This window comes from Eubalaena glacialis, chromosome 6 (assembly GCF_028564815.1).
Source record: "Eubalaena glacialis isolate mEubGla1 chromosome 6, mEubGla1.1.hap2.+ XY, whole genome shotgun sequence".
Classification (NCBI taxonomy): Eukaryota; Metazoa; Chordata; class Mammalia; order Artiodactyla; family Balaenidae; genus Eubalaena; species Eubalaena glacialis.
Genome location: NC_083721.1, coordinates 67,978,694 through 67,991,114, shown reverse-complemented (window position 1 = coordinate 67,991,114; position 12,421 = coordinate 67,978,694). Strand labels below are relative to the sequence as shown.

Genomic DNA, 12,421 nt, shown 5'->3' with positions numbered 1-12,421 from the left:
AGTGTCAACTGTACTATGTTTTATTCAACCCATTTATAAGTATAGAATGAGACAAGTCCACACATCTCAGGGAATCTTGTATAGTTCTTTTAATGAATGAAAACTGCAGAAATGTGGAACTATGATCATGGTCTTGTGCCAATCTCAGGTACAGAATCTCCCAAGTAAAATGATACGAAATTGGAAGAATATGGGACAATGAAAAACCTGAAGAAGGGATATCTAGGCAATTAATCTCCTTTCAGCTTTCCAGGGTCCTGGAAAGCCCAACTCTCCATAATCCACGACTATGTTTCTGAGCTTACACCAGTTTATCTGGGAAGATCTGATATTATGTTTGGTATGAATATCATGATTACAAATCCATTTCCATGTAAGAAGTTACACTAGTTATCTACATGTTGTCTCTGACACCATGACCATTTATAAATTCAACTTATAAATGTTGATGAATAGTGAGTTGGCTAATTTAAGAGTTTATTCAAACTTTAGGTATTATGCCATCTGGTTCTAGTGATGTATTTATTTTGTCTATTTTGTTAATTAGGTCTAGAACATCCTGTGTGTTTGTCACTGTCAGTCTAATATTTCTGAATTGTTCCCCTAAAAAGATCATTTGGAAACAAAAATAAAAACTGAAATAAATTTAACTGAATCTTTCTACAATCTTCTTTTCCATATCTTTCTAAAAAATATATACCATGTTCCTAAAGTGGTGTCACGCTTTTGCTCAACGGTTTCCTTGTGTTTATGTAATATAAAATGTATTTAATAAAAGCCTTTTCCAAAAAATTGTTCAAAATATATCTAGTTTGCTCTTAATACATCACTCTATCAGATTCCTTGCTCTCATTTATTCATTCAGCAAATATTTGACTGCCTTCTATGTGGCAGGCTCTGCTCTAGGAATTAGAGATAGTTGTGAACAAAATAAAGCCCTGTCCTCATGGAGTTACATTATAATAGGAGAAGCAAAAAACCAAGCAAATAAATATATAATTTAATAATAGGTAGTTATAAGTGTTATCAAGAAAAAATATCAGGATAAGGGTAGAGAGTAAAGAGGATGAGCAGTGGTCAATGAAGATCTCTCGGAGAAGTTAACAGTTGAACTAAGAACTAAATGATGTAAATGGAACAAGTAATATAATTATTTGGGGGGGAAATGTTCCATGTAAAGGAAACAGCAAATGCAAAAAGCCCTGAGGCAGGAATCATGTCTGAGAAACAGTAAGAAAGCAAGTGTAGCTGGTGAAGGATAAGTAACAGAAAACAGTTGAAAATCATGTCTTGTCAGGGGCCAGATCATTTAGAGCTTTATAAGACACAACAGGACTTTTGATTTTATTTTTAAGAGAAATGAAAAGCCATTGAAGAATTTTGAGCAGGAATGACATGATATGATTTAAATTTTAAAAGGATTCTTCTACCTATTATGAGATGAGACTGTGGTGAGGACTGAGTGAAAGCAGGGGAAACCCAAAAAGGCCATAAAATAGTAGCCCAGGCAAGACATGTGGTGGAAGAGACATGGTCAGATTTGAGATGTATTTTTAAGGAAGAGGCAACAGAATAGTCTTTATCTTCTCAAAGTCTCTATGTTTCCTAAGGAATTAATCATGTTGCCTTTTCTAATAAGAAAAATGAAGCAGAAAAAGTACTGGATTTGAGAATCAAAAACCAGAGCATTAAACTTATCTATGTCTCTTACCAACTTGGAGATGTAAGGATACCACTTAAATTCTCTGGTCTCAGATATCTTCTCAGTAAAAGGAAAATATTAACACTATCCTTGACTGCTTTATAGGACTGTTACGAAGGTCAAATGGGATATTTTACAGATGAAGCTTTCTAATTTTAACTTAAGCAAATTACTAGATTAACAAAAACTCTCCATTCTCTTTGTAAAACACAGATTGATACTAATGGTTCATTAAATGCTTGAAACTAGTAAACTTGTAGCTAGAATACTCACACTCTCCTGCTCCCAGACTAACTAGGTGTGGGCCAGGTAGCTATAGGGATGAACGCAAAATAAATCCAGAAAAAAAAAATATATATATACACACACACACACATATGTATGTTCATCTACACTCTGTATATAGGTCTGTGTGTGTGTGTGTATATATATATATATATATATATATATATATATATATTCATCTAGATTATACACCCATGTGTATAAACTGTCAGCTGATATATATATGTATATATATATATAGAATTTATTTGCTTGTTGAAATATATATCTCATCTGACACTGAAGTTTCCTCCTTATTCTACTTTAAACAAACAAAAACTGAAAATTGCACGTAATGAATTTGGGATGGTTTATAGATGAGAAGTTCACACAGAACTCTAATCAGAGAACCAGTGTGCAACAAAAAAATCTTGGTCATTTACCAAGTGATTTGTAAATTGATGCATATTTAAATGTTTTCATTTAAAATAAAATGTTTAAGACATATATCGTTATTAATGACTTTATGCTTTAATCACTTTTCAATTAATCAACCAACCATGTATATGCTACTTCATTCATAAAGTATATCAAGTGCCTGCTATACTGGTTCTCAATATTGACTGTGCATCATAATCTCCTGTGGGGTCTTTTTTAAAAATGCAAGTGCCTAGGCCCCATTCCTAGAAACTCTAATTTTCTAAGACTGGGGTGGAGTTAGAAATCTTTCTTTTAGACACAGTTAAGAACCAGTGGCCTGATAGGTAGTGAGCACCCTAACAATAATAAGAAAATAAAATATAATTGTCTCCCAGAGTTCAGAGTATAATAGTAGTGACAAAAACATATTTTTTAACCACAATAAGTTGCTAAATTCACACTATAGCAGATGCTATAAGCAAACAGAGAAGAGGGGGAAAAAAACCCTAACTCTGCCTGGGGTGGGTAGATGAGGAAGGCAGTGGTCAGAGCTGGTTTCATACAGATGGTGTTTCAACTATAAAGTAATGAAAAGTACTGGAATTCTCTAATTATATTAAAGCTGGAAGAGATATTCTAATCCGTAGCAATAAGCTAAGAAAAGGCATTGAGATATGAGGAAATATGGTGCTTTCAGGGAATACAATATATTTAGGGTATCAAGGAAATGAGGATGGAAAGGTAAACACGAGCCCCTTCTGAAAGGAACTATATAAAGATCAATTAAACAGCTTGGAGTTTAGTGTATAGAGCAGTGGTTTCAAATTGTGTTCACGGAATTCAAGTTTGGAAAAGGCAGTTCATTATTGCACAAACATCTGAACAACATGGGCATTCAAATGCATACATACTGAACTTAAAATAGATTGCAGTAAACCGATGCCATTAACCTATTTTTTGCTGACCTTGAACAAAAATTTCTTCTACCATTTCTCTTTTTGAACTTCATATAGATGTGTCACTGATTATAAAGGTTGTACTTTTACTTTTTTAAGGTTAGCAAATGTCCTACGACCTGTCTATGGATAATATCATACAACAAAACCAAATATAAAAAAAAGTTTTTTGGCTGAATAATTTATTATAATTTATTTTTTTAAATGTACACCAATAAAGTACCATATTTATTTGTTTTAATAGGTGTTATTTTGCTGGGATTTTACATAAGACTTTTGTTTCTAGATCACCACTGCTCTAGGGAAACCAACATAGAATTTTTAGCAGGAAGAATGACATAATTAACATTATAATTCAGAAATAACCATTATTATAACAAAATGAATTGGAATAGGGTAAAACAAGAGGTGAGAAAATCAGTTAGGAAGTGATTTCAAGAGACCAGGCAAAACAAACACATGAAAGAATACTCAACATCATTAATTAGAAAAATGCAAATAAAAACTACAATGAGGTATCAGCTCACACCGGTCAGAATGGCCATCATCAAAAAATTTACAAACAATAAATGCTGGAGAGAGTGTGGAGAAAAGGGAACCCTCTTGCACTGTTGGTGGGAATGTAAATTGATACAGCCACTATGGAGAACAGTATGGAGGTTCCTTAAAAAACTAAAAATAGAACTACCATACGACCCAGCAATCCCACTACTGGGCATATACCCTGAGAAAACCATAATTCAAAAAGAGTCATGTACCACAATGTTCATTGCAGCTCTATTTACAATAGCCAGGACATGGAAGCAACCTAAGTGTCCATTGACAGATGAATGGATAAAAAAGATGTGGCACATATATACAATGGAATATTACTCAGCCATAAAAAGAAATGAAACTGAGTTATTTGTAGTGAGGTGGATGGACCTAGAGTCTGTCATACAGAGTGAAGTAAGTCAGAAAGAGAAAAACAAATACCATATGCTAACACATATATATGGACTCTAAAAACAAAAAAAAAAATGGTCCTGAAGAACCTAGAGGCAGGACGGAAATAAAGACGCAGACCTACTAGAGAATGGACTTGAGGACACGGGGAGGGGGAAGGGTAAGCTGGGACAAAACGAGAGAGTGGCATGGACATATATACACTACCAAATGTAAAATCGATAGCTAGTGGGAAGCAGTCGCATAGCACAGGGAGATCAGCTCTGTGCTTTGTGACCACCTAGAGGGATGGGATAAGGAGGGTGGGAGGGAGGGAGACGCAAGAGGGAAGAGATATGGGGATATATGTATATGTACAGCTGATTCACTTTGTTATACAGCAGAAACTAACACACCATTAAGCAATTATACTCCAATAAAGATGTTAAAAAAAAAAAAAATGGGCACAGGTTCGTGGTGCCCCAAAACAATTACAATAGTAACATCAAAGATCACGGATCACAGATCACAACAAATATAATAATAATGAAGAAGTTTGAATTATTGTGAGAATTACCTAAACGTGACACAGAGACATGGAATGAGCAAATGCTGTTGGAAAAATTGTTCCAATAGAATTACTTGACGCAGGGTTGCCACAAACCTTCAATTTGTAAAAAGCACAGTATCTGCAAAGCGCAATTAAGCAAAGCACAATAAAATGAGCTATGCCTGTATACGTTATGCTTTATACATTGCAGTATTCAAGGCTCAAATTGTCCCAAATTTGGTCAATGTGAACTCCTTGAAGTTGACCCCTGTATCCACACAATCCCAGTGGTATTGATAGCATTCCTGCTTTCTGGCATAGCAAGAGGTATCAAGCTCATCTGGTACATTTCCTGCCCCAGACCTAGAATCAGCCATTCTTTTCAAGGAGCCCTTCTTCCTTTTGTTGGGAAATGGCTTTCAGAGACTATGATCAGCACTGGGGATGCTCACTTCTACCAGACTGTCATTATTTCTATGCCCTCTCAGTAAATAAAGCTAGGAAATATGTGAATTTCAGAAAGAAAACTAAATCATGCATTCATATGGATATTTCCAATTTAAGTGAAAAATTAAATCAGCAATTATTATATTTGTATCCTTTTGCTTTCACACTGAAAATCTTGGTTTTAATGACATTAACATGATTGCATATTTGCTTATGCATATACATAACATATATATACATAATGTATATTATGCATAAAATAGTTTCAAAGCTACAATACTAGTATTACTACTAACAATAGAACTATCAATTGTGGGACTTCCCTGGTGGTCCAGTGGTTAGGACTCCAAGCTTTCACTTGCGTGCTTTCTCTTGCACAAGCTGTGTGATCAAAAAATAAAAGGAACTATGAATTGCAACTGAATATTTCATTGTGGTTCTTTTTGCTCTTTAGGATATACCTCACCATGGAGGTCCATTAAAAGTCTGAGTTTTAATGTCATTTGAAATAATTTTTTTTTTCTGTGTGGTTTATACTATCAATTTTATATACTCCTAGGTTCATTTGTATCCATTTGTTTCAGATTTGTAGGAGTTTTTTCCTTTTTGATCCAAGTTTTTTAATTATATGAAATGTTCACATGGTTCCAAAATCAAAACTATAAAACAAGGTACAGTCAGAGAAGCTTTTTAAACACTTTTTGTCCCTCCTTTTCACAATAAAGGTGTTTTTTACGGTTATGAAACTGGACTGAATTGTTAAAGAGAACCTGATACCAGAGAGAGATTCAACAGAGTGCACTGTTAGTAACAGTTACAGGGGGAAAATTACATGTTAATGAAATAAGCCTTATTCAAATCAGTAAACATGTTATAGATCCAAAATAAATTTTACACACACACACAAAAAAAGGAAGAGACCAGGCAAGAAAATATGGTGGAATGAACAAGTACTGGAGATGGTGAGAAGGGAATAAATTGTAAAAATACTAAGGAAATAGGATAGAATTTGACAACCAATCAAATAATAGAGAGGAAGATGGTTTTCAAAAGAGCAGATTCTTGATTTGTACTTTAATTTTGGCCATATTGAAAAGGTAGAAGTACTCAGAAGGTACCAACTGCTTAGTACTCAGAATAGAATGTTCTTTGTACATCTAATCAGTGAGTCCAAATTAATTCCCCATTTTAGTAACAGTTTTAATTTTGGAGTTTCCTTAATGCATCTTTACATATTTTATTACAGTCCAGGTAACCTAAAGTCATATAACCACTTTTTAAAATTAACTATATTCCTATCTAAAGATGTCACAGAACTTTTGCCATTTAGTGAGATTTCAATACTATTAGTGTTCAGCTCACATAGCTTTCTATCCTTATAATTTCTTTGAATATTGTTACCTAATATTTTATAACCCACTGGTTATAGTCATTCCACCAAGAACAAGGTAATTTTAAAACTTTAACAATCATATAAATATGCGTTTCATTGCCTTTTCCAACTTATACATTGCCTTCACCTAATTGTCTTGTTTGATCTTCCCAACTACCCTCTTAGGTAAGAAGAGCAGAAATACTTATTACCATACTACAGATGAGAAAATCAAGTCACAAGGCAGATAAATGGCTTTCCAAAGAATATGTGGCTGACAAGTGGCAGAGCTTTAAATAAAATATAAACTTTCTGATTCCTAGGCCAGTGCTCTTCCTACCATCCTATATGTTTCTGAAGTAATACATATTTAATTTCTGTCGCTTTGCATGACTGTCTTGCCTAAATAAATAGGAAGGTGATTATCTATCCCATTTTCCTCTCTTGCATTCACCCATTTCCCCTGAAATGTTTTACTTAAAACCTTCTCTACCAGTTTATACCATCAACAGTCCAATGCCATTCTGTTTCAGAAATTTATCTTTTCTATATCAAGTTTACCTCTACTAAAACTATCCTGCATTACTATCACATTAATGAACTGAGAGACTTTGGAAATTTTTTAAGATTCTTGGAATGGTAATAGTAATACATCAAAGATTAGAGAATCAGGGCCTAAGTCCCCTGCTTAGCAGTTCAAATTTGGCCTTTAGGACCCTTTCACATATTTGCCTCATGACCACTATTAAGCTCCTCCCTAATCTGACAAAATATCTATTATTTCAAAGTGAGGACAAAATTGTATACAACTTTGTATACAAAACTGTACTGTATACAAATTTCACAGGGTAGATTAGAATTAAATCTGTTTATCTAACCTAATTCTAAATAAACTTGCTTTTATGTAATCCAATTTATAATATTTTAATAATTATAAATTTGTTTTTATAATGACCCTACTGGGGTCAGAGATTAAGGGAATAATTGAAACTTATCCCATTACACATAATATGTTTACTACAAAAATAATTTTAATAATTTCAAAAAAATTTGTGTTGAATTACTGAAAAATTTAATACTTAATTTCAAAAATTTACTACTTCTTCTCATGTATTCAAACACATTTATAAAACTATATTCATCTGCATCATATGAATGACTTGGTAACTTTCTTACTGCACATGACAGGTCAAAAGCACATTCTTAGGCTACCCCCCAAAAAGGGACAATAAAAATTATAAATCACTTGATGTCAGAAAATAAAACAATTATCTCTATATATTAAAACAATCCTTGTTTTGTAAATTCTCATCTCTCCCCATCAGAAACTCTTTCTTTTGCTTATTTATTAGAAGTTCAATATTAAAGTATAATTACCGAAAATGCTTCCTCACTAAACCAGAACACAGGCTATTTTTGAGTTCTTACAAGTATTAAGCCCATAGCATTTGTTTGTTTGTTTATTAAGAATTTAAGAAGCTGGGTGTGTTTTTATTCAGAATTTTAAACACTGCCATTAGATCTTTTAAAATGGACATATTCATCTAGCTCTTATCTACTTAATTCTAGCAACATCTTAATAGCTTTAATCATTTTATACTGAACAGTGAAATAAAATTAGTTTCTCTGAATAACAGCATGGGATTAACTATTTATACATAAATATTAAATTAAAAAAGTAGTCCATTAATGGGCCTTAATATTATCTTGCATAGTCTACTTTTTATGTTTGCTTATTTCCCTCTTAAACTATCATTGCTTTTTAAGTTGATGCCTGGAATATCTTAATTCAAACTGACCTACCCACAAAATTATCTGCACCAGACTCTCTGATACTGGCATCTCAACAATTTCCAGTCCCTAGAGTGTGTGTTTTCATTCTTTCCTCACAGCAGTAAAATAAAGAAATAATAAGCTTTAAGCCAATTCAAAACTTACCTTACAAATCTGGAAATAGTCTGAAGTCAAGGTTTCGTGAATCTCCTCTCTGAGGATCCCTGCAGTCCCTCCTGGATGCATGGAACCACTTCCAGCCCCACCACCACTGTTACTGCCACTGCTGCTACTACTGCCAGGGTAAGAGGCAGTTAAGCCATCCAAAACTTTTCGGAAATTAAACTTCTTCATTTTAAAAACTGTTGAGAAATTCAAAGGAAAGGGTGACTTAACACATGGAATTATACGTGGGTAAAAGTGTTTAGCTTTTCATCAGGCATGGCAGTAGCCAGTCCCCATTTTACGAGCATTGGCTTTAAATGAGTAAAAAAAAGGAAAAAAATCAACCCTTGGTCAAATTTTAATTCTAAAAAGCATATCCTTCAAAAAGAAAAAGAAAACACAACTCCAAAAGCACCAGTATTCCCTCCTCAGACACCAAATTTTCAAGGGCTTTATCCCCAGCTGTAGCTACGCTTTATCAGCACCGGGGTAAAAATAAAAGGCAGTGTCATCATCGTCATTAGCATTATATCATCATTATTATACAATCAAACCAGAGTCCATCAGACCAAGACTCTCTTTCTTAAAGGCGGGCTTTCCTCCTAAAGGTTGAGCTCAGAGTATTTTATTTTCAGAAAAATGGTGGTGGGGGAGAGCTCGTATTTATTCTGCCACCACCTTCTGGGCTCTCCCTCATCATCTTCAACGCTCCCTTTTTCTCAACAGGAAACGCGGGGTGGTGAGGGGGCCTTTTTCTATTTCCCACCCGGAACAGCCCGGACCCCAAAACACCTGCAGGTGACCCACAGCAACAGCCGACGGGAGGGGCCAGCAGCGGCGCCGACTGCCTCCGCTTCTCCCTCCGTCTCCCCCTTCCCTCCCCGCGTCTCTGCCCCCACCCCCCTGCTCTCACCCTCCACACCACCACCACCACCACCACCACCCCCGCCCCGCTCTGCCCGCAGCCGCCGCCTCGCTAGCCCGCCCGTCCACTCCCCCCGCAGCACGGCGGTGGCTCTTGGGGGACATGAGGCAGTGGTGACGACGGTTGCGGCCCGAGTCCCGCCACAGCCCGCTGGGCAAGGAGAGCCGCCGCTCCCGCGGTCCCTCCCCGGGCCGAGCGCCTAGGCGCGGGGCTCTCGCTCGCGGGCGCGCTAACACGCAAACACCCTCACACAGACATTCGCGCGCCCAGCCGGAGCACACGGAAACACCCTCACGCAGACATACGCGCGCCGGCGCTCACGCGCACAGACACACACACAGGTGTGAGGGAGCCGCGGTTGGACGGCGGCGTCGGCGTCCCAGAGGGATGACTGACTCCCGACTTAGGCACCTTCCCCAGCCGCCACTATCCGCCTGCCAGCCCGGAAAGCTGAGGGTGCGGAAGGAGGCGGGCTCGCAGGCGTCTGTCCGGCCCGGCTCCGGCAGATTCTCCAGTCCCTCTGGTAGCGGCGCCCGGCGCTCTCCGAGGTCCTACCGGAGCAGGCAGTCTCCACCGCAGGCTCCGCCCTCCCGCCGTGGGAGGCAAGCCCCGCCTCCGAACCACCCCTCGCTCGCCCTCCCCTTCTCCCCTGGCTGCTAGGGGCCCGCGAAAGGGGCGGAGAGCTCCGGTACGTCAAAGGGCGGGAGTAGACTCGGCTCCAATCCTAGGCTCCAAAGAGCCAAGTTCCGCGGTGCGAGGCGCGGAAGAAATTTGTGGATAGGTCGAAAGAAGAGCCAATGAAAGGGGGAGGGGAAAATTTAGACAGGCAGGTGAAGTATTTGATTGACAGCGGTATTGGCCACTATGCTGGGGGGCCGTGCTTTGGGGGCTGTAATTGGCGCTACCTGTTGAAGGACGCAAGTGTGAATCAATAGAATGCCAGGAAGCGTGAGAACTTGGGCGCCTTCAAGGCTACAGGAAGGGTTTCCCTAGGTCTGACTCTGGACAATATTGTGATTTGGGCAAGTATTTTGCAGTTTACCACCTCTGAGCCTCTTCCCGCTCTCCAGGTGCATCTATGGGCTCCCCTCACTGCCGTGCTACTTGTATAATTGTTTAACAGGTCACATCTGCCAAATGGAATGTTATTGCAATAGAGTTTTGGAATATACAGCCTTTCAGATCCTGAGGAATGAATCGCTCACCTTGTTCCAATACGTAGACTTGTCCCTTCCCCCCATTTTCATATATGCAAAAAAAAATTTTAAGAAACATCTCTCTCACTTAGTAAGCCATGTCAAAAATATTTTTTAAGCTTTTTCTATGAGTCACAATAATCATTTTGAAAGATTCATGAGAAGATGTGGTTCTGAGTCCTAACTTGCTACTGAATTTGGGGAATTTTGGACCTCGATTTCTTCATCTCCGAAAATGAAGGGCAGCTCAGGGGACCATAGCCAGCTGTAGACTACAATCTGGGCAATGCAACAGAGCTTATTAGTAATCATCCCATATATTCTTACATTTTAGAGATCTTCTAGGATAACCTCTTCTTTTTCTTTCTTTTCTTTTCTCTCTTTTTTTTTTCCTTTGGAGGAAGGGAATGGAAGGGATGAGGGATGAAAGGGGAGACCTGAAAGAGAAATGAGTTGCCCAAGGTCACATAGCAAGGAAATGGCAGAGATGGAATAGAGCCCAGTTTTTTTGGATCCTCAGCTCAATGCTCATGTTCTCTTTTTTGTTTTTTTAGTACTATTTTACTCCTTTGGAGACCTCCCAAGGACCCCTCCAATACTGCCTAGTAGTCTCTTATTGCCACAGCTAGAAAGTAACGCTCTTGTAGTCAGACATGGTATTGTATATTTCTCCTATCTTACTCAGCACCTGACACAATGTTTCACACATAAGAGGTACTTAAAGGGTTTTGAACAATTGGGTTATTGACAGTTATTAGTAAAAGATTTATGAGATGGCACCCAATTATGTCTGGTTTTGGAGGGGTAAAAATAAGGATGAAGCAAATGCCATGTCTGATGTAAACCCATTTTAGTAGGGTTCCAAATTTTACATTGGATTCCTAGCAATGTGTATCTGTCCTTACTCTCTTTTTCTTCTTTTTCTTCTCTTCTTCCTGGCCCATTTCACCTCTAAGCATGGGTGCCCATTGAGGCTGAAGAGTTTGCTTTCCTCTTTTTTATGTCTTGCTTTTCTTTTAAAAAGGGGAGAGGGGAATTGCTTCAACTCTTTGAGAAGTAGGCATTGTGGTCTAAAATAATGGATTTAGATGCCCTCCTTTCCTTCATCAGAAAGTCTATTGGCAACTTCTTAATTTTCAAATAAAGGGAAACAAACCTATAGCAAGTGATCGTTTGGTCTTTTGATGAGAATGAAGAAAGAAGATATCCTAATTCAGCAAAGTGAGAGGTAATGTTTGCAAGAAAACCCCCTAAGCCGCTAATCACTAACACTATACTATCTTAGCAAACTAAGTGATGGTTTTATTCTAAAAATTATGAGAGAACTGAGAATGAAAAAGCACACAAAACAGATTGACAAAGACTCTGCTTGAGCACCTGGAGGGAATTCATTGGCTTTCTTAAGTTAAAAAGAGGTGACAGGGTAGATATCTCTTCAGATGGGACAACAAATAGGAATGGGAAGTGGAAGAAAAGTCATCAGAATATATAAATGTTTTCAAACAAATATTGGAAGCCTAAAAAAATATGATTAGAATGATGAGACTGTGGACTCTTTGAGGCTATTCTAAATATTCTTCTTCCTCCACAGTAGATACGTAGCACAGTGTCTTATACATAGTAAGTGCTCAGTAAATATTAATTTGAATAAATTATAGCAAGTAAAAATCTTCACATAATTGCAGTCTCACAGAGAGAGAGAGAGACACTGGGGACAAAGGATATTA

The 12,421-nt window shown here is 37.6% G+C and overlaps 1 protein-coding gene across 3 annotated transcripts in view; it reads right to left on the bottom strand.

Moving 5' to 3' along the window:
- STXBP5L (syntaxin binding protein 5L) overlaps positions 1-8,762 on the bottom strand; it is a 366,549-nt gene extending 357,787 nt beyond the window's left edge. For all 3 annotated transcript variants that reach the window (XM_061193153.1, XM_061193151.1, XM_061193152.1), the window contains exon 1: positions 8,574-8,762. In XM_061193153.1, coding sequence (XP_061049136.1) covers positions 8,574-8,762 — 189 coding nt within the window. The remainder of the gene's footprint in view (positions 1-8,573) is intronic.
- Between the last annotated feature and the right edge of the window lie 3,659 nt (positions 8,763-12,421).